Below are 27,779 nucleotides of genomic sequence, written 5' to 3' on the forward strand. Positions count from 1 at the left end.
ACATTTTTCATGCGCTGGATCCAGCTATCACCTTGTATGAAAAAGTTCTCTGATACACTGACATCTGAAACAAAGGTACCCACTAATTTATTAGGTGAAATGAGGTCATTTTCTACTGAAGTTTTTGAAAAGACAAGTGTTTTCCAACCCTTAGCCAAACTTGACTCCAGAAGCATAGTTTCCTTCAATCTGGGTGTGCAAAGGAGAAACACCTGCACCATAGTGCAGAGGAATCCTTTTTCTCCACCACTGACAAGACACATATCAGCTGTTCAGCAAGAAAAAAATTGAGCAAGAGAAATCACATGCATGAAGTTCTCCCTATGTAAAGGCACAGTTTGAGCAAAAAGAGATTTACAAGGAAAAACAGCACAGAAAATAAGAAAGGGCGTGAATTGAGGAGACAAGGAAATAATATATTTTCACATACCTGTAAGAATAGCAAAGGCAAAAAAGCACTTTCACAGACATGATGCTGCAGGCACACTTTGCTCTTACCAGCAAAACTTTTCAAAATAAGCACCACACCACGGGTATATTTGTGTGGAGAAAGCCTATCATGGAGAGTACAAACCCTCTCCTCTGATCCTTTTAGATTTATTACTCTTCGTAACTTAGACAATCTTCATTCTCACAGAATTCAGTTCCCAACCGGGTCTGTTTTAACTGCAGCATTCAGAAAACCTTGTCCTTGTAAAGCACTCAGAGCTGCACTGTTTCACATAGTCCACAACACGGGGGTGAAAAAAAAATTCTAACACAGCAAATTTTAATTAAATGGATTTTTACCATGCCCGTACATCTTTAAATTAGATTTTTATTGAATAACATAAGCAGCTTGCCAAATGAGAACAGACCATTCGGCCCATATTGCTGGTATGGCAGTTCAGCAGCTAAATTAATTTATCCAGTTATTTATTGAATGAGCCCAAAGTCTCAGCCTCAACCGCTTGGGTGAGATGCCTGTCCCAGACACCCACAGTGTGAAAAAAAGGGTTTCTTATTCTCCATTCTTAATGAATTCCCTTGTAGTTTCCAGTCGTGACTCTGTGTCCTTACTTCGCTACTGACTGTGAAATAATTGAAATAATCCCCTTATCTGACCTTACCCGTTAACTCCTTAGTTTACAATGTGGCATTTCACCATGAGCAACCTCTCCCCAGGCTCCTTTACATTACAGTAATTAAAACATGTTTTAATAAAATAAGGGCACGGACCTTATAAACACTAGTCAAATGACAAAGTATAAAGCATTTCAAAGCTCAAGTGTTTACAGGAAGTCTAAAATTTGCAGAAGGGTATTGATTTCTGAGCCATGTTACAATTTGGAAAAATACAGGAAGGATTACAGAGAAGAAAAATTACCTGTAATCAGTAAGAGGTATTTACAGTATGTAAGGACATAAATTCAGCAGGACAATGATAGCTATGGAAATCAAACATGGCCCTGGTTTAGTCTGGCACAGGAAGTGGGTATGAGCCCCCACAGGAACAGGGAGAGAAGACCACAAGGAGCAGGACCACCATGTCTAAGAGGAGGTACAAACGGAAACTGTCAGAGAATCTCACTGACGTCATAGAAACAAAAAGGGTCAGCAGCCTGGGTCCCCGGAGTCATTGAAGTGTAATTAGATTAGGAACAGACTCAGTGAGTGCCTGTAAATAGACAGTTCCTGGAAATAAAGACAAAGGAAGTTTTTAGGAGGAACAAATAGGAAATAATGTGAATGAATACTTAGGATTTGCTGTGAATGATCCACATGACTGACTCAACTCATGTATGATCACGGTTTGAATGGATCATGGAACCATTATTGTAAATCCTATTTATTTCATTTGCTGCAATGGGAGCATTGTATGGTCTGTACATTTTCTGTAAAAAAAATTTCTGCTCTCAGTCTGCGTAATACTACAGAAACTAGGATGAATTCTGGTAAGGACTTTACCTTCTACTTTTTTAATTCAATATAATGAAAGTAATAAAGTAAGTTATATCTACACTAGAAAGGCGGTGAATGTGTAAAACTGTGGATATGTAAAATTACTCTACCCATTAAAAGTAAGAAGTACCTGTAGCTTTCTTTGCTGGAGAACTTTTGTGTAGTTGCTCAGGATCCAAGCTTACAACAATTCTTTCATTTAACATGGCACCCATTTCAGATATCTGCACGTCTAAGGTCCAGAGCCACTATGTAACACAGTCCCTTTCACATCTCTTTAATAACGTTAGCCAGCTGCCCAATAGCTGCTCTTTTAATCAAAAGAGTGCACGGACCACGCTCAGCTTTCTTCAAAGATTAACGTCAACCGTTTTATAACTTCTCTGTCTCTCATCGGCCCTTGTAAAAATGCAAGGTTGTAAAAATGCAAAAATAACTTGATTTTTTAAAAATAGTGCTACAGTATATTTGAGTGTCCATGAGCCAGGAGGGCACTGAGACCTCTGTTAGTATTGTTGTGACAATGAAGAGAACATACAGATAATAACAAATGCCAGTGAAGAGTGTTCTTCTGACAATAGCCCACAGCACAGCACGTTCTGTAAGGACTTACTGTACCTGTACCATGTAGACAATAACACCCTTCCACAGTACTGCAGGAGAACTGAAGATAGTCTTCTGTGGACATTTTAGCTGAAATAAATTCTAGATAGCATAGACAGTACCTTTAAGATATATCACAGTGTTAACAATACTGTAGATCACTGTAATATGTAAAGGATTTTGAACGGAAAGGTTTCAGGTGGAAAAGGAATTTTTCAGCATACATGTATCTATTGGAGGCAACTGTTTCCTTACAGCAGCAGATTCTAGAGTCCTCTGGACGTTCTGCGATCAAGGCTGCGCAGTGACGAATCACCAATCTCCCTCACTCGTTTCTGTCCGCACGCTCTCAGCAAAGACAAGGAGCCACAAGGAGCACATTCTGTCTGACCAGGACGGAGAGCACAGTCTGCTACTGTGCGGACAAAACGCACACTATGAGGCATTCTCTTGAAAACGACTCCTCGATTGTTCATGAACTGCATCATTGTAATCACTGCATGTCATCACAGCACCCTATGTGTAATGCAGTTTATAACCATCATCATCAGGCTACAATATTAGGTTAGCAAATGGAACAGGAGGATTTTTCTCAGTCTTTTCTGTGTCCCGCGTTCGTCTCCATATGTTGTGTTTTCAACGTGACAGTGGAAGTTGAATTTGAAGGATTTCTATACTACATGTCCTGTAGAGTTTTCCATAAGGATGTTAGGCTATGTAATGATAATAATAATTATAATAATAATTACTTACACTTATATGGCACTTTTCTGGACACTCCACTCAAAGTGCTTTACAGGTAATGGGGACTCCCCTCCACCACCACCAATGTGCAGCTCCACCTGGATGATGCGACGGCAGCCATAGTGCGCCAGAACGCTCACCACACATCAGCTATCAGTGGAGAGGAGAGCAGAGTAATGAGCCAATTCATAGAGGGGGATTATTAGGAGGCCATGACTGGAAAGAGCCAATGGGAAATTTGGCCAGGACACCGGGGTTACATTCCTACTCTTTTCAAGAAACACCCTGGGATTTTTAATGACCACAGAGAGTCAGGACCTCGGTTTTACATCTCATCCGAAGGACAGCGCCTGTTTACAGTATAGTGTCCCCGTCACTATACTGGGGCATTAGGACCCACACTGACCGCAGGGTGAGCGCCCTCGCTGGCCCACTAACACTTCTTCTAGCACCAATATTAGTTTTTCCCAGGAGGTCTGCCATCCAGGTACTGACCAGGCTCACACCTGCTTAGCTTCAGTGGGTTGCCAGTTGTGAATTGCAGAGTGATATGGCTGCAGTCATCTACAGCTTCATCCTGATTCGTGTCAGGACGACTCCACGCTGGCCATTTAAGCACCCCCAGAACACCAGCTTCCACTTTGATTTTCAAACTCTGTTTCCACTGTATCTCAGATTGCAATGGAGGAGTTAGATCTAAAGCAAATGTCTAAACATAAGAGTAACCCAAATAATTGCACAGGACTTCAGTTTAATATGTCATAGGTTTGGGCAGTATATAGGTAGGAGTAATGATATTCAGAGCATTCCCATTCCTCTTGTACAAGGGTGATCAAAATGGCAGGGAGTGTGTGTTTGGGTGTGACATGAGAGAAACCAAAAATACTGTGAAATACTAATGATTTCTGTTTCCTGTTAAACTGTTCTGTTCTGGCCACTGCTCTCAACATGAGTTTTGGTTCTTTTGTTCTGTCTCATACAGGTTGGGCAGCAATGTCGTTTTCCACCCAAATAAATGCTTGAAGTTATTCCCAGAACCTGCAAGAGCCACAGCAGCACAAATATGCTCTGACAGAAAGATGAGGTCCATGTGCAGTCTTTCCTCCATGTGAATGTGTTGCCTGTGTCAAGCACTATTCAGGTTTCTGGTCTTGTAGACTGTAAAGTTCAAAATGACTGCTGTAATTCCATGGTTCTTTACAATCTTTACAATTGGCAACAGTAGCCACAGTTTAATTTTAACACATTTCATTGACAGTACGTTCCTTACTTATCAAGACCGTCTCAGACACACAGAGTCCCAGGCAGTCTTTTTAGAAGTGTATTTGGAGCTGCATAAATTAATATTCAGCTACAAAAAAGAGCAGTGTTCACACATAGCATTCTTGCAAGCATGGCTCAGTGTCATTCGCACACCTCCTACGCTTCAGGTGCCTGTGAATGAGAAATAATGTAATTATAATTAACGGATTAATTGAATGCAAGCATATGCTTAAGACATATTTGTTTTCCTGTTTGCTGTCACTCCAGGTGACTTTATGAAAACCTTTCTTCCTGTCTGTGGGTATCATTTTTGGTGAGAATGCACATGCAAAAATACATCACTTACACTTCATATTTATCTAAGTGTCACTGTTCATGAGAGGCACAGTAGCGTGATGGTAAGCCCTGCTAAATCAGGGGACCCCGAGTCTACAAGAGCCCCCAGAGGTCCCTCACAAACCTGGTAGCAGACAACCTTTTGCCTTCGTTTGAAGCGAGGTAGCTTGGCAATAATACCTTATAATTATGCAGCACATTCACATCTATACATTTGGACAGCTGGGTATTGTTCTGGAATAGTTCAGGTGAAGCGTTGCTCAAGGGTTCAACAGCAATGTCTCACATGGGAATTTAACCCCCAACCATCCGCGACGAGTGCAGAACCTCAACCGCTGCTACCCCTCCGCACCCACCCGAGTTGACGCGCTACCGCCATTATTCTCCGGCAGCCCAAGTTTTTTGTTTCAACAACAAAATCAAATGTTCCCTGCTGCGTTGAAGCCGACGTTTGAAAACAATTTCTCCACTTTCCGCATGAGGGCTCCACAGTAAACCCATGCTTTTTTGCTACTCAATGTTTTTTTTTCCCCTCTTAGATAAGACAGCACTTGTAGTTGGCTCGCCGGTTTTGGCCCGTATGAGTAGGGTGGTAGGATTGGTTGGGCTGGGGAAAGCTGACGTCTGCGCTGTTTTGCATCGCAATGCATTGAAATACAGCTGGGAGACGGACAGCAGAGAAGAAGGACTTGGGAAGTGAATAAGGGCTGGATGTAGGGTTTTTCGAGGAAGAGACAGAGGCTCGTTTTGTTATTTTCTAATAAAGGAGGGGAAGACCAAAGATAAACATTGATCACCAAAATGCTTTGCCATGTTACACGGCCGGATTCGGTGGTAATGGAGGTGGAGGTGGACCCGAAGGCAAATGGAGAAGACTGTCTGAATAAGGTAGGCTTTTGTCGGGTAGGGGTTTGCGGCTCTGGTTTCGCTTTCCTTGAGAGAAACTGCGCCTCGGCTGATTCTCTCCATTCCAGCTATGATTGTGAGGGATTCTGTTTCCATTCCGAACGAACCAGAATCAAGAATCGCTTGAAATGTCTGTTTTTTCTCCCCGCAACTTCAGACAATCGCTGCGATAAAGTACATTTCAGCGCGTAGTCTTTCGCTTTCCAAGTATGCTGGACAATTTCACGATCATTATTATCATCGGTCAAAATGGGAACATCGGGTTTTCTTTCTCTTGTGTATTTAAATCTCTTCAAAGCTTTCTTTTGCTGTAAGTTCGACTTTTTTAGGAAAGGGTAAAACTTTTGAAAAACTTTTATTGACGGTGGGGTTTATGTGCTAATTTTAAGACTTTCCGTGTGCCCGCTTTCAGCACACTTTCTGGTTAGGATCAAAGTGAGTGTAACGAAATTAAGTCTTGGAGCAATTAAGATAGCTAACTCTGGATTATTTTATCCGTGGTGTACGTTTTAAAGAGGGGTTGTTGTAATACTATTGTTTAATGTTTCTCTTTTAAACTGTAACTTTATGCGTTTTTTATCTCGTCCATTACACTTAAAAAAGGTCACACTATAGTGATGGGGTTACTACGGGTCATTCCGCAAAACGCGTTTTATTCTTTTTGCTGTTTATTAAAAAAAAAAGGCAGGAAACATCTGGCACATTTTGAGATTTAAAGTTTAGTTGGCGTTTTCTTTCCACCTTAGATTGTAGTGAAACTGTTGATGTTTCGAGAATATTACACGTTATTCCTGTGCCTGTGTCACAAAATAGTCATTTGTGGCAGTTTACAGGTCTTACCCAGTGCAGTACCTTATTTGGCGGTCTACAGTTTATGGCAAAAGATGTAGGTAAATAATACGCAACTGAATGAGACAATGCCGTCGTCTTGTTTAATTTAAAACGTTGCGTTGATTAGCATGGCTCTGGTTTCAATTAAAAAGGCCTTCGGATGTAGGATGCAGCGACTGCTTGTCTATTTTTAGCCTGTTCTGCTTTGATCATGTGCATTTCTGATTAAAAATTGATACCAATGCAGAACGTGTGAAATGGTTTCCGAATCGTGTTTTATTAATCTATCGTAGCGGCTTCAGAAAACAGTCTAGTTTAAAACGCGTTACATACTACCAGTACATGTTCAGATTGGCAAGGCAGTTACTTAAACTGAGTTTAATGATGGTTACAATTTTTAGCAAAACTATTAGTATTTAAATTATTTATGAAAACAATTCAAATGTCCTCTTAGTATTAGTGTGTATATATAAGGTAACAGCTGAAAAATGTAGAGGAAATGTGCAGAATTTGCGCTTGAGGATTCGTACCGCCTGCTTTTCCCAACCAAAAGTCTTGGTGTGTAAACTGTAGACTAAGATATCGACTTAACTGCACAAATATAGCTTTAAAATAAAGGACCTCACACAGGCATAACCATTTAGCCTTCCGTCCTTGTTAGACGGGATGAAACCGTGCACCTGTTGAGAACATGCAGACTCCACACAGACGGATCTTCTAGCTCTGACTCTAACCCAAGGACCTACCACCATACCTTCCTAAAAATAATACAGATTTCTTTTTAAAAGACCCAATGCTACTAAAACTAGCATTTAAAACTTTACCATTCTCTTCTGTTTTTGTCTCTTAATTTTTAGGTTTGCAGGAAGTTGGGCATTATAGAAGTGGATTACTTTGGGCTGCAGTTCTCAGGCAGCAAAGGAGAAAACCTGTGGCTGAATCTGAGAAATAGGATCTCCCAGCAGATGGATAGCCTGACACCCTGTAGGCTGAAGTTGAGAGTCAAGTTTTTTGTGGAGCCTCATCTCATTCTGCAGGAGCAGACGAGGTACAGCAGACTTCTTGCTCTCTAAGGTTTTAGTCCTTGGTGGGTGATGTGAGCTACCAGGCTCCCTTTCGAGCAACGCATCCCAACAGATTGGTTTAACGGAAGCTTCCGGTCAAAAAGAAACTTTCTGGTCGAAATGATTTTTCAGCATTTTACTAAGCTCAAAGGGTGTAAATATACATTCATCATTCATTACAATGCCTTATTGTTTTGTTTTCTGTTTTATGCTGTCTATTAAAAGTTTAGAAATTGCATACATGCGTTCTACAGATGTAGGAGACTCCTGTCAACACGCGTAGGCTGAATTCTCCAGACAAATGTCATAAATAGTCAAATGTGTGGCAGAACATGTAGTACATCTAAAGTTCTTGCAGTTTGCTGTACAGTAGAATGCCCTGTAGTAACCTCAGTCTGTGTGTTATTATAGGTCATTCATGAGAGCCTCAGCAGGAAGTACAGCCTCCCTCCTACATGAACTAAAGAAATCCCCCAGGGTCCCAAAGCCTCCTAAGTTTTCTGCTTTAAAAATTGCCATAGGAACCAGTAACGTCTTCCATATTTTATATTTCAGTTTGGTGTTCGTCATAACTTATATTCCGAACCCTTTTGCTCCAAGTAGAATTGCAGGCTCCTCTGTTGTTTCAAATCAGATTCAGAAGTATTCACATTACTGTTCGGCAGTTCAGGATCAGATCTGGCTCTTTTGTTGTTCTTCCGCTGTAGGGATTTTCTAGTTCTTTGATCAAAGAACGTGTCTCAACAACTGTGAGATGGGAGGGAATTGTTCAGTCTTGGGGACTTGCTTGCACATTTGTAGTGGATTAAAAAAAACAGAAGTGGTTTAAAAGACTGCATTTTTAAAAAATAAAGCAGCACAGAAATAATTGCCTGTTAATCCTGCGCTGGACAGCTGCCCTAATGGTTTCTTTTGTACTACTTAGTCCATGGACATGATTAGTAGGGTGCTGCCCTATTATAATGAGATTTGTTCTAGCATATTGAGGTTGTAGCTCCCTTTCTTCCTGTGATGATCTTTGATTTGAATGTGCTAAATGAGCAGCAGAAACTGGAAATCTTCCTTAGAAGGCAAAGAAGCCAGTTGTGGTGAGCAGAGGTAGGAAACGTGAAACTCAAGTGGTGTTTTCTGTAGATTCATGATCAAGGTAAAATCGAGACGTTCAAGGAGAAAGCACAGCTGAATTACACCACTTCAGTTGTGATTTCTTTCGGAACATCCCCAGGTGATCCCATTTTGGGACGATATTGTGATCACAGAATGAGAAATTTAAACGGCACTTTTAGGGGTTTGCGCAATTTTAAAGCAAATGTGGGGGGGCTGTCACACTTTAAAAAGAGGCATTAGGTGGGGAAATCAGCCGGTGGATCCTTAAGCTTTGGAAAAGTTTCTAGAACATTCTGAAGTTACCTGTGTGACGTTATCGTAAGTTATGGTAGGAAGGGACTTGATCCTATTTGGATGTCTATTTTTATAGCTGTTTAATTAAAAATGTTTAGGTTTTATTGCTCCCCTCCCAGTGTAGTTAACAAGTAAAAAAAGATGAGTACTTGCGACTTCAAATGTTGATCTTTTAAAACTGGTAACACAGGTATTCTGCATTAAGCCCAGGGAAATGGATGCTTGAAAGTTTTTGAAAATATTTGGCCAATCCCCTACCTTTTGGCCAAAGACTCAATATTTTCCATCTACTGTATATCATTGGAACTCGAGTGGTTTGTAGTCTTTCAGTAGTTAGAAATCTCTTTAGTGTGTGACAGGGAAGGATGATTGAGAATAGTTTGGTGCTTCCAATGCCCTTACATGTGTTGTGTAAGTGTATAAGAGCACACAAGAAGCTTAAACTGTTTTTAGTTTGCTGCTTTAAAGTTACCTGGTAACCACTGAGTGTCTGCAGGGGTTTCATTAATGGTCTGACAAAAACCAATCAGTTAATGCTACCCACACCAGTATGGAAGATAAATTGTTCTCTAAGTTCCATGCAAGGAAATTCTTCTCATAAGAGCAGGGATATAGCAAGACACACACACACCGTTGGTAGTCTGTTGACTGCCTTTTTGTGTTGCTGGCTCATTATGTATTACTTTTTTCAAAGTGGAAGCATACATAGTTGAGAAAAGAATAGCTTGTGTGTCAGCAAAGGAGATGGGTGTTTATGATCCTTGCTGAGAGAGTCGGAGCTGGAACGCAGATGGAGACGGCAGTTTATTTTCCAGTTTTGAGTCACTGCTGAACTGGAAGGCGAGCTGAGAGCATTTCAGCCTCCTCAAAACCCCCTTTGTTCTTCAGCCTGTACAAAGCTCCCTGTCCTGCTGAGGTCTGGTGGCAGATTTCATAACCCTCTTTGTCTCTTCACCTTTGACCTACATTGGGCTCACAGGAAAGAAAGACAACTGTTTTGATGGCTAAGCTACTTTTCTCCACAGTGGAGGAAGGTGACTTTTTAATGTTTTCACTTTAAACCGCTTTTTAAACTACTTTGCACAATTAGGTCTTACCAGTCCCTCTGTTGTAGGTCAAGTTATAACCAGCCCAAATGGTAAAAGAGCTCCGTTTGTTTGCTCTAGATCTTTAAAAGGACAAGGACCATCTGCTCAAGCAGATATTGACAAAAGTAGGGATTTGCATAAGTTAAAAGCAAAATTTAAACTTTTAAAGACTGTGAGGAAATAAGTTTCATTTTATGCTTGTAGCTTTTTTTCCCACAAGATTAGTGCTATTACTTCATGTGGGTTTGTCTTCTAGAACCACACCACACTATAAGTGAAAATGCTTCCTTTTTAAACTACAGTGAAGTTTTTCTGTTGTCTGTTTATTCATGACTTTTAAGCGTATGGCTTGAAGGGCTTGGTTATACACCAGCAGTAGGGCTGTCAAGATCCATTGTATGTCCTCTCTATTTAATCTCGTCTCCAGAATGATTTATCATGACCCTGAGTTTAACAGGAGCGCTTTAGGGCCATAGCCCTGTGTGTTCACTACTAAATGCACAAAATTACCTTGAAGTGCGGACTTAAAATAGCATTTGTGACTGGCATGGAATTTAAACTGGTATATGGTAAATATAGGACCAGGTCTGTGGTCCTGTGCAGGCCTTAAACAAGACTTTGTAGCTGTGGTTTTCTTAAAGAAATACCACAGCATTGATACCAGTAATGAAAATTTCATTTTTGGTTTTGCTGAATGTTAATGCATTTAAATTATGTTAAATCAGATCACTTAATTGGAAGGGAAGATTATATCAAGTGTAACAGACCTGTTTGCCAGTAGTTTCCAAAAAATACTTGCTTCTGCTAAGAGCATTTGGCAAATGTTTTTCTTTTGTTATTGCAGCTGATGCAGTAGTAGTCCTAAAACGTGGGAAAACTTGACTTCCTTCTAAGAAATAAAGGGATTAAGCACCTGTTTGATATTGTTTTGAAATGTTCTTGTCTGTCCTGTTTGTGAATACATAACACGCCCTCTAACCTTGAGTTATGTCTGTCACCTGAAGGAAAAAAAAGTTTTTTTTATTAGCCTGTAGTTAAAGATTACTTTTCTCATTCTGTGTTCTGACATGGTTAGGTTTTTTTTTAATCGCTGCTGGCATAATCTGGTATTTTGTGACATTCTGAAAAACAATTGGCGTATGGCCATTGCTGTATGTGAGAATTCATTTTTCCATAGAAATTATAGGGTGTTAACACCTGAGCATGTTTTTTTTTTGTTTGTTAAATGAAGCCAGGAATAGTTTCTCTCAAATCTTTTCTTGGACACAATTATGTAATTCTTGGGAGGAGGGAAGCGAGAGACAATTTTTGACTCTAGTGATCGTTGTGTGACTGATCGAGCTGTTGAACAGCTTTCAGCCGTATCCTTAATGAATGCTGCATTTGGTTTGTAACCGTTGTTCAATTCTTTGATGTTTTTCCCCATTTGGAAAGTGTTTAACATTCTGATCAGCGTGCACGTTATCCTGAGAGCGCCCACTATGTTAATACCGCCTCCATCTGCAATGAATAAGCTGAAAAGAACCCCTTCTTAATTAATCTTTTACTATCTAGCAGGTGTAAACTTTGCAACACTTTTATATCCTCTGTTGCACAGCAGGTTTCCTTACGAGTGTGTTGATCTTGGGTTTTTATTTTTGCCAGAGCTATGTGGAGTATTTGCACGGAAGATGGTGTTTGCCATAGAAATGCAAATTGCCTCGTCTGCCAAGCATAGTGTGTGGAGTGTAAGGCATGTGATTCGAAGGCCACTGTGTAAATCGCTGATCTTGCATTGGGGGTCCGTAGTCTTGCAACATCAGGCAAGGGGGGCTTTGTTTCTCCAGTGTAAAGTGGCTTCGCTTTTGAAGAAAGCAGCCTGGGCCTTTCGTGGCTCTCCAGCACCCCTTCCTCATTCCTGGAGACTGGGGTACAGCACTTCACCCTCGGGGAGAGGACAGAGCCTTAACTAGATCAGCAGACACTCACTTGTATCGGGTCTTTCAGCAGCAGCTTACTGTACCTGGCTGCAGCCAGTGCGAAACTGACGTGTCCAGTGCTTGTGGTTAAATGAACCCAGCTGTATAGGGCAGCGCGTGAGATGCCATGTTTTTGGATACTCATTGAGCTCCCTGAAATGATTATCCACGTATGCTTTTGATCAGTGAATTTTCCTCTGGGCCAAAATATCTTTAACATTTTTTAAAGTGCAGCACTTTAATGGTCTTGCATTATTATTGAGCCAAAGGTGCTGCCCTCTTTTTTTCCCCTGTTTGTGTTCTCTTTTTGGGAGTCTCATTTTGGTGCATGTTCTAGCAGATCTCTGAGGTAAGGTAAGGTTTCAAAAGCTTTGAAAACCTATTGTTGTAATAGAATGTTTGTTTTTTTTTCCTGCGGTGTGTTTGACTGTTGGTAACCTTCAGTCCTCGTTTATTTGCAATGGAAATGAGGTGCGTGATCAATTAAAATTGACTTGGAAGCATCGTTGTTGTTGTTGTAGCAGGGCAAGATAATCACAATTGCTTTGTGGATGGGGAATACCTGCTTATTCCATTTCATTTCATTTGAAATATTTGTGAATATGGTTCTGTATTTCTTATGGCATCTGAAACGGCAGTTTCATTTTCCTGCTGTAGCTAGTTTGAGAACTGTGCTGTGAAGTGTGATTAATATCTTTTAAATCCAAAAGCACTGAGGCTGGAAACTTGTCAGTTTACCAAACTGTGTTGCTTTTTAGAGGACCCAGCCATGGTGTTAACTTCCCTTTGCAGGAAACTATGACTCGATCTGCTCATTAAAGGTGACTGTTTTTGTATGTGTCAGTGGGGTGGCTTAGAGCTCTTGGTGTTACTTCAGTTCAATGACTCCAAGTAACCTCTGGCTAATAGCTCCAAGATATGTTATTTGACTGCTCTGCAGCCCCACTGTTGGAGCACAGCCCAGCAAAGTATGAAACTTCACTCCTGATTGGCCCACACCTTCTGTCTCTGGGCAGAGACTTCTGTTTTCACTTAAGAGGGACTTTTTGTCGGGGAGGGGTGTCTCGAGTTCTGTGGCTTTAGATTAACAGCCGCAGTTGTTTTCTTTTTTCAGCGACTGGCCACTTGTGTTTCTTTCCCCTGGTTATTCTCCTCCCTCCCCCCCAAAAAAAAATTAAAAAGCTTTTTTTTCTTTTAAACTTGTTTCTCAGTTGTATGCTAAGCCATTCCGCAGAAAAGAGGTGTGCTTGTCTATTGCTAATTTTCCATTTGTTTCTTATGATTCTAATGTGCATGTGACATGCATTCTCAGGGATGTATCTATATAGATATATTAAGTGAATAAGTGTAGTCCCATGACTTGCCTGCATTGTCAAGTCCTAACTCTTGGTGAGAAGAGACCTCTTTGGCAGTCCTTGTTGCATCTGTGCTAAGAAATCCATAAGGGTGAACTTTGTCACTTCAGCAGACAAAGAAATGTATGCGATGTGCTGAGCCAGTCCAGTGTAACAACTGTGTATTGAGGTTTCCTTTTACTAGGGTGGGAGGAAGTTTTCATAAAAAAACAAATAATGAACCTGTGTCGAATGAATGGTTGGTTTTCATTGTGAAATGGGGAATTGAATATTCCCTACTGGTGTGAAGAATACACCACACCCTTGTATGTTGCTAAAAGCTGTTGTATTAATGGGCTGGAATCGGATTCTTAACTCCAATAACCCTTCAGACATGGACCAGTGACCTGGTCTAATGTGCATGTAAGTCTATGGCTGTCAAATTGAATTAGCCCAGCTCTGGACATGAGTTCAGCATTCCAGCTGAACAAAAGATGACCTGTCAACACAATGTTTTCAGTGCTTTAATCTGAGCCATCGTTTTATTAAATATGTACAACGTGGCACCCTGCTTAACAACACTCGAGCATGTAAAGAACTGCTTTAAATAAACTCTCTGAACTCTGACTGGGAGACGTCAAAGAATAAGGGTTTTTTGCAGGAGAGTTAATTTGTTAGAAATTAATATTCCTGACTGGTGAATGGATTTGAAGCCTATTAATGACACTTCCCGAAGATGGCTTCTTAATTGCTCAAGTGATTGTTAGTCATAGTTGCCTACAGTGTTCCTTTATTTCTGTATCAATTATACTAGTGTGGATGAAAACAAAGGCCAGCCACTGAAAGCGGGAATAAACCTTTCTTCCACAAGCTGAATTTAAAGCGCTTAAATGAAGTGGAGGTTAACTTCTCTTCTTTTCTGTTCAGTCTCCTTTTGTGGTGAGGCCACATTTAAACTCAGGAGCTGGACGAACTGTAAAGCAGTCTTTGAGAAGATTCTTTAACATGCCCAGCACTAGAAAATTTGCATGAATGATCAACTAGTTTCCATCCAGCTCTTGCTCACAATTCTGATTTTAGAAGCTCTTGGTAGCTGAAATGTAGCACTTGAGCTACTGGTTGAAGGCGGATTAGCAGAGCCTCAGTTAGCTGAGCAGAACTGATGTGAAGCAGATACTGTTGTGTGATCACGTCTGGAAATAAAACTACAGCTGTTTGTTTTATTTTCAACAATCCGCGGGAGTTTTTGTCTTCTCTCATATTTGACTATGTACATTTCTTCCTTAGTGTTCGGGTACAAAATTCCTTGGAAGGCTGTTGTAACTTTTTACATTTTTCTTCCTTGTTTTTGTTTTAGACCTCTCTATATAAAAAGGAATTAGTTTTTCCAGATAACTCCCCAAACCAGCATCTTATTGTGAGCTCTTCTGTAAGAGTGAGCAGGGGTGATCTTCATGTGAGCAACCATCTTTCTGCCAGAAGGTTGCAGTGGCCGAAAGGCTGGATCTGTCTTCACTTCGGCCTTGTGTTAGAGAAATTAAACGGAGGTTATGCATCTGTGCTATCAAAAGGCTACTTTTTGAGCCAGCAAAAAATGTTTTTGGTTTGCTGGGTTATCGAAGCAGTTCTGTGGATGGTAGTGTATGGAAATTGCGCACAAAGCAACTTGCTAGCATTTTGATCTGGGTATGCACCGATGTATAAAAGCAAAAATGATGGTTGTGGTCATCTATGTCCTTTTATTTAAATGGCCCTGGTGTGTTCACTATGGCTGTCTACTGTGTCTAGTCTCGCTATCCCCTTTTTCCATTCAGCTTTAGTAAAACACCAGGTTCAAGGCTTGATTTCCTATTGGATTGATCCAAGACCTAAAAAAACAAGCATTTTCTTCAGACCTCACCAGCAAATGATTCACCGCCTGCTCTTTCTGCGTCTCGGATAATCAAATTTAAACTGACAGGAATGTTTCTTGGTTCCCTGCAAAGACAAAACGAATTGGATTTCCATTTATATGATGGAACAAATCTTCTGACACCTTATTATGTCGAACAATTCATTACAGTCTCAGGGCAACAAATAAAAGGAAATTCAACATTGTTTCGAAAGCAGCTCTGCTGAAACCGTTTCAAATTCTACTCGCGCAAATCTGAGGATTACACAGGGAGTGAGTCTAGCTGAAGAATATGGGAAATGGGCCTCTCTCTTAAGAGTCTTGATAAAGTGAAGATGCCGAGGTTCCGTAAAATGGCTTTCTGCTGACATTGCCTGTAAATCTTGCTACAATGGCAGGGCAGATAGTTTTACCGTTAATCATTGTGAATTCATGCTTCTCCCTTTTGGGTTTGCCATCTGAAGGACCTTGTTATTTCAGACTGGAGGGACCAGCTCAAAGAATTGAATGAAACTAGCTGGGGAGAGTTGTGTGCTGACTCTTCTTACTGCTGCAATGAAAGGGCCCACTGTAGAGACAACCTTTGAACTTTAAAAGAAAACAGTGTGAAAGAGGACAGATGAGTGGCAGTGTGATGGCTCATCTGCATTGTCCCTCTCTCTGCATTTCAGGTGCCCTTTCATAGTCAAATAGTCACCCATAGTGGGGCCTTCAGTTAATTTTAATTAAGGAATTTTAGCTGCATGTGTCCAGTGAGAGCTGGGATGTGCTTATTTTCAGGCATTGTTTTTCTTCTTTTGTCCAGCTTTGCTATTTTTTTAAATGTAAATCTCTTCATAAATACTAGTATCCGTTTCTTAGGTAGTTATCAGTTAACCGTGGTGTTGGATACTGTTTCAAGAGTTAACTCAGTTCTTTGTAATACTGTAGCTTTGTGATTGTTTGGTGTCTTTGTGTGCCTGTATGCTAGGGTTTTGCGTAAATGCAACCAGAAGCCAAATCTTCTAAACAAGATTGCTTTTGAAAGTGCTCAATCCACAAACACTGTTAAAATTCCAGTGTTCTTGTTTTATTATGGATCGCAAGAAAAGCCATTCAGTCTACCCGGACTGTTTGGTGGTAGCTAAATAATCACAGAAGCGTTAGTTTCTTTCAAGAAATAACTAAATATTGACTGGGACAAAATGCGGGAGTCTAAAACTACCCAGCCACTACTCTTTGTGTAAAGTAGTGCCTCTGTTCTTGGCTTTTATCTTGTTAAAGGTGATCGGTTTTGCCTGAAATGTTGAGTGTTAGTGGTCACACCGACTGCTACGTGATCTGGTTTGACGGACAAGCAATGATTTCTCGCCTTTTTGGGTGAACTGTTTTTGCTGACCCTTATTTTTTTTTAATCTGCTTTTTTTCCACTGCATGATTGGAATTGAACCCATGACTAAACCGTGCATTGTGCTGGACATCTACTTTGCCTCAGGTACTCGCAGACAAGTGCTGACAGCCATTTTTAGCACTAGAGAAAGTGCTATTTACTGCTTGATAGGACTAAAGTGGTTGTTTGCTAAACTTTAGAGACAAATAGCACACACATTGTATAGGAAAGTAAATTTAATAGTCCTTCTCCTTATTATGCTTAATAAATGAATGGAGAACTGTTTTGATACAGTGTGCCAGAATTTTGGTTTGTGTTTGATAATGGGTTGAGAGACTTAGCCTTGCTGTTTTCCAGCCCCTTTTCTAGCTGAGCGCACCAGGTGACACCAGAACGGTGAGCTAATCCATTTGTGTGCGCTCTTTCCTGCAGCAGTGACCGAGAGTGACCTTGAGGTGTCTGTTTTGTTTGCCAGCCAGGTGATTTTAGGTGGCTGCATGCTTTGGCTCTGTAACAGTGGAGAACTGTTCTGTACAGCTGTGAATCGCAAATAACAAGCGGGCTCATTTGCACAATCTGTATCTACTAGGACCTGGCCTTGGATATCTAAAGCCGATATTTTTTCTTCTGTTTAAACCACACAAAGCCTAGCTTTATGTTTCATAACCACTTTTGTTAAGAGGAGGATATTGAATTGATCTGAAGCAGGACGTCAGACTTGCTGCGATGTGGACTACATTTTTCTGGGGGGGATTACAACTCCTCCGAGATGGGTATTTTCTCTGTGTGTTTGTGTGGGTTTCCTATGGTTGCTCCAGTTTTCTCCCACAGTTCAAAGACATGCTGGTAGATTAACAGGCATTTGGTAAAATTGGCCCTGGTGTGTGTCTGTGTCTGCGCACGCGCACGTGTGTGTGTCCTGCTATGGACTGGTGTCCTGTGCAGGTGGTACCCTGACTTGTTCCCATTACTTGCTGGGATAGCCTCTGGCACCACTGTGATCCTGCATTGGATAAATTGTTAGAAATTCTCTCCTTTTTGGAGAAGGACAGGAGTTCAGAAGGGGCTTGAGTTGACGAGAGGACTGGAGGTTTTGCTTTGCAGTGTGTGGTAAAACTGGATTGCCGACTCCTGGGTTATAGCTGGAGATGCCACCGGTAACCCCAATCACCTCCTGCATCGAGGCTCTGAATAACTCGATGCTGATGGGGAAGAAAACAGTGTTTTGCTTCAGGGAAAATGCTAGAAACTGGTCTAGTGATGTTTTCACTTAATCTCTGCCTCTAGACAGGCTGGGGGAACTTTTCTCAGCCTGTTTGTTTTCTCTCTCCACCCAGTTCTGTTGAAAAGGATTAGGTTACAGCAGTGTGGGGATGTATGGTGTCTGAATATTCATTTTCATACTGAAGTGTTTTGTTTAAAGGTTCCGTATTGGTTGAGCTCTTTTGAACATTTCATCTTATGTGTGGAAATTGTTCTTGCTAATTCCTGATCTTTTCACTTGAAAAAAGATGAATTCACTCTGTATAGCTTTACATAGTTTTGTTATAGAAACTTAGTTATATAAAACTTAGTTTCTAGTAGGGGAAGCTGTTTGCATGCTAAACTGGTGGAAAACGCTTTCTGTCCTAATTCAAAACCTAGTTAAAGCTACCAGTAGTGAGCACAGTGTAGAGGTTTTTGACAGCGACGAAAGGTATAATCGTTGGTGTGTGCAGAATTGTTGCATTTGGTAGACTCGGAGGAAATGCAACAATTCTGAAGTTTTACCAAATTAAGAGATTTCAAGATGTCTTCCACCATACCCAGGTGTCCAAAGCACATGTTAAAAATGGTAACGATCCAAATGCAGCCTAAGCTCATTTATACTTGTTTTATGTTGGAGGAGGCCATGTGCTTGCTGAGAATGTGGTATGTAGTTTATGAAGATGATGTTGAATCGTAAGTACAGGTACACATGAGAGGAAGCCATCCATTAGCTTGGAATCATGCTTGAAACCCAATGCTTTGTCAATATTACCATGCTTTGCCTGTACACAAATGCTCATTTATGTTGGTAAAAGACATCCAGATTGAACTGTGTTCTAACTAGAGTGCGTAGGAGGAAAAACCCCTTATTGCTTTCAGGGTTAATATCTGTGCATGTGGGAGCCGTGCTTATCTGTTGGCAGCATGCTGCAGGGGTCAGGAATAGCTAACAATACAGGAACGATACTAGCTTGTAGATCACTCTACCTCTTGATAAGAGCTGCAACTGTTTAAAATGGCAAACTGTAGCCTTTCTCCCTTTAACTATTGTAACAATTCTTAAGCAGGTAACAGTTACTGCTGAATTAGTAGAAATGGAGATGCAGGATATGGTTAGCTGGTCTTCCTCATTTACTTCTTTCAAACATTACACAATATGAATATAACTTACCCTGAGACTTTTTACAGTCTGTACAAAGTAAAATGTAACATTTAAAACTTAAAGTATCCAGTTTTTGACTGCAGAAATCCCCAGTGTAATTTACTTTTATAATAAAATCCACATTGCCTCAGTTCATCATGGCAGAATTTGAGTAAAGCAATGATTGACTATTAGATCAATTGCACATTTATATAGACCTGAGAAGCTCTGAAGCAAACTGCGGAACATTTCCCTCCTAGCTAGTCCTATGCAAAAAAAAACTTGATGGGTTCAGACGTGTATTCTTTACTGATTTGACTTTTAATAAAAACTGGTTAATGGATAAAAAAGCCTATACCATGATCTGTCTTGGGAACTTGGGACCATTCCTCTTAAAAATTGGAGAATTGGCAAAGAAAATTCAAACACTATACAAAATACCAGGCATTTGCTCTGAATTGAATATAAGTGTGGAGTGTTACTGAATATGAAAAGAACAGCTGAGCTTGAAAAAGCTGCTGATTAAACACTTTTTTCATGTTTGTTTGTTGCCATTATTTGCATCTTCTACACTGACAAACTAGAAGAACTGAATCTGTGAACAGATAAGACTAGGGAAACCTAGTAGAAGTATTTAAAAATGCCTCAAAGCACAAAGTCAGCCTAGTGGTCCAATTTAGAATTTTTTTTGAAGTTTTTAGAAGTGAGACCAGGAGGCACTTCTATTCACAAAGGGTTGTGGGAGTCTGGGACAGGCTATCCTGTTTTGTTGTGGTAGCACACGACTGGATGAGATCCTCGCATCAGCTGGATTCTCGCAACCAGACGAGCAAGGTGTGGCTGCCCGACCTCGTGCGTGGCTGAGCAGCGGAAGGCGCGGGCGCGGAGTCTGGGTGTTGAGGCCCGTGGTTTGCTCTGAGCTGTGTGACCGGGGTTCCCCTTAGTTGAAGTAAAAATTGGCTGAGCTTTGCATGGGCTTGACTTGAGCCAGGGGCGACCTGGGCTTCCCAGGTGCCCATGGTCACGCAGTGCCGCTCGTGCTGAATAGAGGACGGACTCGGCACTGCCGGGCTGCTCATATATTCCTGAGGAGCAGGCTCTGTGCAGAGCCTTGGTCTTTCTTGCTTGCAGTGTTAGCCGGGGAAATGGAGAATTGGTAGTTTCCAGATTGAGAGTCAGGTGATTCCTCTTCCTCCTCCACAAATGCTTAACTTCCTCTTTGCTGGAGGACTGTGGGAGTTCTTTCTTGAGCTGTGGTATGAAGCACCACCCATAATGAGGGGGGGTCAGGAAGGTAGAAACATTGTTCAGTGGTTTTCGTTCAGGGTCCTTTGTGCCCAGCTCTTCCTCTCATTGTGAAGCAGGGTTCTCCAGGCGCTGGACTACTCACCCATTTATTGGGAACGTGAGATGGGTTAGTGGGTGTGAGGTTAGTTTTACCCAACTGATGCCATGTTGTTGCAGCAGTAGTCCAACAAGAGGATCCACAGGTGTGGACATTTGCCTGAGGAACCAAGAGTGCAAAACTACGGTCTGTGGGATAATGATTGAACACCTCAAAACGGCATCCCCCATAAACGGAGGACTAGGGTCTCCTTGCTGACTCCTCTCCCTCCCTCCTTCTTCAGGCACCTGTTCTTCATGCACGTGAAAGACGACCTTCTCGGGGGGCGTCTGCGGTGCGCCCCGGAACAGGCCGAGGAGCTGGGCGCGCTGATTGCTCAGGCGGAGTTTGGGGACTACAACCAGAACACGGCCAAGTACTTCTACAAGGACTTCTGTGGAAGCGAGCCGACCACTGCGGTGCTGAACAGGTGAGTTGGGACTTGTGGCTTCATCACCTCTGTTCCGTTCATTCCCTAACTCTGTGCAATTTAAAAGGATTCAGAGCGTATCATCCGATTGCGAGTTGCGTCACCCTGTACTTTTATCGGATCTTGTTTGGAAGGATACTTTTCGGGTGGTGCTATTTAGCATCCTGGCTACCTCTTTGCCCAGGAACTGCAGAGATGGGGAAGGCAAGCACTGCTTTGGCAGTGGGTTTACACACTGTTCCTCTCGGGTTCTGGTAAGCTTGAGCAAGGCTTCATGCCAGAACCTGCATGAGAATTAGCACAGGAAATTCCAAGCATGTAGATGCATAAAGTGAATTGTGTAGAGCAGATATGGGATTAATTGGGGTTGTACATGTTACACAGCGCATCATAGTATTTTAGCTGTTATGGAGAACATTGCAATGGCCCTCTTGTCTTGATTTAATGTGGATTTCTTTGTTCGTTTAACGTTTTGTGTAACTGGGTGTGTGGTGTAAAGGATGGCCATAGCTCATATCGTGGTGTTTTTATACTGTTAGTCTTGGCAGGTAAGTCTCCAATATTTGTTGTGAAATGTGGGTTAGTATGATGTAATAAGCGACTGTTCTCTTGCAATAGTTCTCCAAGTCTGAGATGAACAGATAGTTGTTTCTCTATTAGTACAACAGAGCAATGATGGATAAAGTGGACGGTTATTGTCAATAATGAAATTGTGAACCAACCGGTCATAAATGCAATAACATTCAAAGAAAAACAATATGAAATGGATTCTGTTTTTGAAAGATGTTCCACATTGACATAACTATAACACCAAATCCCAACCACCCCCCATATGATTTCTTATATTGCCAAACGTTATGATACTTCAGATCAGTAAATAAAAGCCGTTACGTGCTTTTATGCATGTTTACAGCCAATGTAAAAAAAAAACATTCCAAAGAGATCAAAGGAGCTTCTTGTCATGATTTATCTGGCTTTGTTTTCAGTCAGCAGACCAAAGCTTTTCGCCAGCCTGGCATGTGCAAAGGAATGTACAGTCCTGCTTGGGCCCGTCTTCGGAAAGTGACCTTGTTTTAGATCTGCATGTGTAGAACCGGATTCAGAGAAGCGACATGCGCCATCTGGGGTTTCTTCCATGTTGGCCGAACTAGAGATCGGCATGTTGCTCGGGTCTGTTTAAATCCTGTGGGAGGAGCCAGTCTGGAGCCACAGCAGCCCAGCATACTTCCCTAGCTTCCTGTCCGCCCCTGGCGTTTCCCCATGATGTGATAATCCTGCTGGCTGGCAGGGAGGTGTGAAGGACCTTTGGTCATGTAGAGGTGGCCAGGGGGCAGCCAGCCGCTTGGAGTATTTGCTCGATTTCCTCTTGGAAAATGTTGGCTGGGTGCTGACGGGCGAGTGTTTTTTTTTTCTTTTTGCCTCGACAGCATTGTTGCAAAGCACAAAGCACTGGAGGGAATGAGCCCCGCGTCGGTGGAGTACCAGGTTCTGCAGCTAGTGTCTTCGCTGGAGAGCTACGGGGTGGAGTGGCACTTGGCACGGGACGCAGAGGGGCAGAAGCTGGCGATTGGAGTGGGGCCAGAGGGCATCTCCGTCTGCAAAGAAGACTTCAGCGTCATGAACAGGTGAGACAGCACGCGGAAGCTTATTTTTTTACCAAGTGTGACATCTCAAATGAGTACATGAAGTAGATTAAAAAGCATTGCCTCCGCTACTACAGGGAATCAAAAACTGTAGCTTTCAATTCGGAGAATGTTGTTGGTTTTTTAGTGTTAAAGTAATAAGCATGGGTTTCTGCTTCGGTACGGCGCTGTGGGGCCTGTCCGATTATAAATTGACTGAAGAAGGGCTCAGCTAAGCACAAGAGACCCCAGAAAATTAGAAATTAGAATGAGGCTGTTTGTAAGTAGTTTGCTGCCGTCTTGTCTAGCTGTTTTTTGATGGCTCCTGGGCTGCCTGTTGCAGACACCCACCCCTTTTCGTGTACAGAAATCCCACCTGCTTTTTCTCAGTGCACCTCTCAAGTTTCCATTTGGGAAGCGTTTTGTACATTCTGAATCCGTTTCCCTTTTTCAGGATCACGTACCCAATCATTCAAATCGCAACTCAGTCGGGAAAGAACGTCTACCTGACGGTCACGAAGGAAACCAGCAACAGCGTGGTTCTGATGTTCAAGCTCATCAGCACCAGAGCTGCCAGTGGACTTTACAGAGCAATAACGGAAACCCATGCATTCTACAGGTACTGCCAGCTCGTTAATTTTTAACTTGCACCTGAAGGGGGGGAAAAAAAGGTGTGCTTCTGTCTGAGGAAAAGAGAGCCTTGCACTGAATTATGCATGTTGACTGACCTTCTCTCGTGACAAGTTTCTAAAAGAAAGCCATGTTACGTTTGCTATAAATTGTCCTCATTGAGGCGCAGTTAAATCGTCCCCAGCTATTCCATCTTTCCTGCTTTAGTTTCGTTCTACTTTTTCCACATCAGTGGACAGGATTACAAAATGGGCATTTTCCTGTCTCCATAGACTCAAGTGCTTCTTTCCATTACTTTCATCTGGATTTGTGAAGATGGCGTTTGAAGCGATTTGTGCGTGATAACGGATTACTTGCTGAAACTTTCTGTTCTTCCCATGCGCCTCCTTTTTGTCATGTTGCAGAACCCTTTCTCCCTCTTGCAAAGACCACCCTTGGGTGCCTGGCTATTATTCTTCATTAATTAATGGGTTATGGGGAAGCTAATGTTGCATAAACTCGAGCTTTCAAACCTGAGTTTGGTGCAGGCGTCTCGTGAAGTGACAGAAGGCCTATCTTAAGAAAGGTTACAAACGAGAGGAGACCATTCAGCCTGTCCTACCTGTTCTGTAGTTCTGCAGTTTATCGAACCCAGAATCTCATCCAGCCCTTTTGTGGAACAAATCGGGTTATCGGCTTTATTCCACTCTCCCATCACACTTTATGTAAAATAGAGCCTCTTGTCCTCAGTTTTCAGTACACTGTGGTCTGTACCCATGGGGGAGAAGAGGGGTTAATGAAAATTAAGAGGAGGGGGCGCTGAGAACGAGAACTGTCAAATTAGGGTTTCTAATTGCACTCAAAACATGGTAGACCGTAGATGCCAGGCATGTAATAACCATTGCCACAATTTTCAACTCATCTCGGCCTTCAGACGCGTTCGAATCAATTAAGTGCTGGGAAGCTTCTTGAATTTTCTTGATTGCTTTGTTCATTGAATTGCTAGCAGCCATCAAGGCTAATTAAAGCCCATGCAAATGACTTGGCTTTGCCTGACACTGGCAAAGGAAGAAATGACTGGATTGTCTCCTTTTTGGAACGTAGTGCCGGTGTCTCAATTTATTTAATTTAATATCCTGTCGCTCCCGCTGCCATTTGTTATGCATAAGGGATGCTGTCCATTTCAGGTTTTGTGTCCGTGAAGAGAGAATATTATTTTAAAAACAGACACCCGGCATTCCCATTATTCACCTTGGTGGTTTTCATCAGTGCGATGTTAATATTCTCCAAAACAATGCCCGTGTCCATTCCAGCTTTCCAAAGTGAGACGAGTGGTACACTTGGCCATAGGCTCCTTTTTAGGCTGGTTTAAACGTCGATTCTGTGCACTCGCTTGAAAGAATAATATGTTCCTTGTTGAGTACAGCGTGTTAACTAGTGCCCTTAGCATGTAGTAATAATAATAAACTTTATTTTATATAATGCCTTTAAAGGTGGTTTCTCAAAGCGCTTTACAGAATGACAACAATTAAAAATACACAATAAATACACAAGATAAACACGATGAGAATACGCAGAGGAGACAGTAGATGGTGGTTCTAAGTACAGTAGGAGCAGAGGGGTAAAGAATGGAGCCGTGGAATGTCTCATTTGTGCTGCTCTTTTCTCTGAAGTCATTAGTGAGACTGCGGTTCCGTTAGCATCCCTTGCATTCACTTTTAAATCCAGAATGAACCCAGAGAGCAGTAACAGTAAAGTAAAGTTGGGAAGGCAGCAGACGGGGTGAAGCTTCAAGGCAGAAGCGGAGGCCTGACGCTCGCTGTGCGGTCTGGGTGTGTTGCAGGTGCGACACGGTCACCAGCGCGGTCATGATGCAGTACAGCCGGGACTTCAAGGGCCACCTGGCCTCCCTCTTCCTCAACGAGAACATCAACCTGGGCAAGAAGTACGTCTTCGACATCCGGCGCACGTCCAAAGAGGCCTACGACCACGCCCGCCGCGCCCTGTACCGCGCCGGCGCGGTGGACCTGGCGCCCCGCGGCGGGCGCAGCGCCCCCGGCTCGCCGCTCAAGGGCCCGGCCGAGGGCGGCCTGACCTGCGCCAGCTGCGAGGGCCTGAGCTGCCGGCAGAGCCGGGCGCTGCAGGAGAGGCTGCAGAAGCTGCGGGAGGCGCTGCTGTGTGTGCTGTGCTGCGAGGAGGAGATCAACTCCGCCTTCTGCCCCTGCGGGCACATGGTCTGCTGCCAGTCCTGCGCCAGCCAGCTGCAGGTAAGCCGCACGCGCGCCCTGACTGATGCCGTACGTCCGGCTGCTTGTACTCCTCTCCTGGAGAGGGCCTTCGGGCTCCCAGCGCTTCCCCCTGCAGCGCCCGAGCATTTCATAACGGCTGGAGCAAAGCACGCGTGTCTTTTCAAGCTGCGAAATGCGTTTTGTTTCTTTTAAGGGGAGAGATAACGGCAGCCAGAAGCTCAAAGAGAACAGTGGTGACATTAGCCGGTTCTGATGTTCAAGCTTAATTGGTCCCCGCGCCAGTTATCTTTCTCGCCTAGTATTCTGCTGTGTACCGTCTGTCAGTTTGGATCTGAAATCCCTCAGTTTGGCCTGGAGTAGAATTGTGGTTGTTTTAATCCCATCGTTTCTTAATATTCTCTAAGCTGTGATTGAGTTTCAGATCCTGAAGTAGGAGTATTATGCTGAGGTAAAACGATATGCACTGAAAGCCGTGCTTGAGGATGCAACGGATAACATAGCATCTTTTGATTAAAGAGGTGCTTTCAGTGCTCTTTTACGCTGACATTCCCCATTGTACATTCAAGGGCACGTGTGCTTGTTAGTCTGTGAAAATATAGCCAGTCTGGCCGTCTTATGTACTTGTGTATCTCGGCAGCCTTGTGTTGTGTGGCGTTAGTCTTTTTACAGTTGGTTTTCTTCTTTTATAGTTGAAAGAATTACTCATCAGCCTTGGTTTTGAAGGCTGATTTTTCTCCCTGTAATAAGCTCAACGCTTTCTTCCAAGTGTTGCATTGAAGGAACAGTGAAGCATGGACCACAGGGAAGTCATGTGGAAGTGTCTTTAAAATGGAGAACAGGAGGCACTTCTTTACTTACAGGGCTGTGGTAGCTCGTTCCAGATGCCCCTACCGTATAATTTAAGCCGATACCCTGGCTTCTTTCAGGAAACAGCTGGATGAGATCCTATCAATTAACTACTAACTACCACAAGGGCTGGAAGAGCCTAGTGGTCTTCTCATGCTTATTTCCGTTGTTTTCAGCCAAAAGTAAAGATTTACAAAAGTGTAGCCCTGTCTACGGGATAATTGCAATCGTAGCATTTTGCATGACTGACATCCTGCAGGCCCCGTGCAGATGAAAATGAAGGACTTCAGCTGATGGTTTTGTTGAAAGAAATGCCTGCGCGGGCAAGATTTAGCAAAGGGGCAGGGTTGCAGTTTTCTGGCAGCACAACAGTTTACACACGAGGGCTGACGTGCGCTTTTCGAGTCTTCATCTGTCTGTTCCTTTGTTCCGCAGCTGTGCCCAGTGTGCCGATCCGAAGTGGAGCACATTCAGCACGTTTATCTGCCTACCTGTACGAGTCTGCTCGACTTGGCCGTGACAGGCACAGCACCGCTACCGATCCACAGAGCGGCCGGACCACAGAACTGTTCTGCCAGGGAGTTCAACGAAAGCGACAAGATGTGCCAGACATAAAGCCTTTTTTTTTTGTTATCTTCAGGCTAAAACAATCTCAATCAGTCCGCAGCGCCATCTGCCTGGCACTTTCGGCATGGCAATTAATTGGTTTCTGTTACAAGAACATTCAGGAATGCCAATGAGGAAAATGTTTTTTTTTTAAATGTATAATTTTTTTTAACAAAATTGTATCAGTTGACCTGATAAGATTTAGTGGAGTGAATCTTAGAATTGTTTCTTTTTTGGTTTCAGAATTTTGCCTTTTATTTTTGGCACACTGCCCAAAACGTTTGTAATGAGAAGAGGAAATTATTTTATTCTGTAATGGAAACATACTCATGCCTTTTACTCCTGTTAGAGTTCATTTTAAGAACTTTTCTTTTAATGTTTTTGTTTTATGCATACAATTCTTGAGAGTCTATTTTCTGTGAGCTGCAATATTTACATGTACATTTTGTTGCATCCAGTGTGTTTTGATATTGAGTTTTCAACAGTAATGGTATTCTGGGAGAGAGGGTACAAACCTAGTACAAGATCAATCATCTGGAATACAGTGGACTTATCTACATCAGTATTTAAATAGGTTTTCTTTTTGCCAAATACTGCCGAGGTCTGTGTTTGAAATGTGTCCTGTACACTCCAGGTGTTCTATTAGTCAGAGACTGAAACTCTCAACTCCAGCTTTACAGTAAGCCAACTTCACACTCCTAGCATAGGTGGCGAAATGCTTTTATGATGCTCAGATTCTGGTAGCACATTTCGTAGACGGAGCTGGAATAAATTTGTGGAAGCCTAACTAATACAGAAAGACACTCCATTAACAGAGACAAGCAGAGACCACTTGAGTGGAATTCTAGTAAAAATGCTGTTAAACCAAGATCAAGGTCCAGATGAAATCGGAATTTGATAAATCCCCAACCTGTA

At 42.4% G+C, this 27,779-nt stretch overlaps 1 protein-coding gene across 1 annotated transcript; it reads left to right on the plus strand.

The window, feature by feature from the left end:
* Nucleotides 1–5,525: 5,525 nt before the first annotated feature.
* On the plus strand, nt 5,526–27,033 carry mylipb (myosin regulatory light chain interacting protein b). The gene is made up of 7 exons (XM_006635907.3): nt 5,526–5,775; nt 7,482–7,672; nt 20,747–20,932; nt 22,360–22,557; nt 23,009–23,173; nt 25,007–25,430; nt 26,694–27,033. The coding sequence occupies exons 1-7, from the start codon at nt 5,689–5,691 to the stop codon at nt 26,871–26,873; spliced, it is 1,431 nt and encodes a 476-aa protein (XP_006635970.2). The 5' UTR covers nt 5,526–5,688; the 3' UTR covers nt 26,874–27,033.
* Nucleotides 27,034–27,779: the final 746 nt, after the last annotated feature.

The sequence above is a fragment of the Lepisosteus oculatus genome, chromosome 10, assembly GCF_040954835.1.
Source record: "Lepisosteus oculatus isolate fLepOcu1 chromosome 10, fLepOcu1.hap2, whole genome shotgun sequence".
Taxonomy (NCBI): Eukaryota; Metazoa; Chordata; class Actinopteri; order Semionotiformes; family Lepisosteidae; genus Lepisosteus; species Lepisosteus oculatus.

Excerpts from the sequence above, each read along its gene's own strand:
- mylipb (XM_006635907.3), top strand. The coding sequence starts at position 5,689 with ATGCTTTGCCATGTTACACGGCCGGATTCGGTGGTAATGGAGGTGGAG. Across the intron at positions 20,933-22,359 it reads ACCACTGCGGTGCTGAACAG|CATTGTTGCAAAGCACAAAG; the intron begins GTGAGTTGGGAC and ends TTGCCTCGACAG. Across the intron at positions 25,431-26,693 it reads CCTGCGCCAGCCAGCTGCAG|CTGTGCCCAGTGTGCCGATC; the intron begins GTAAGCCGCACG and ends TTTGTTCCGCAG.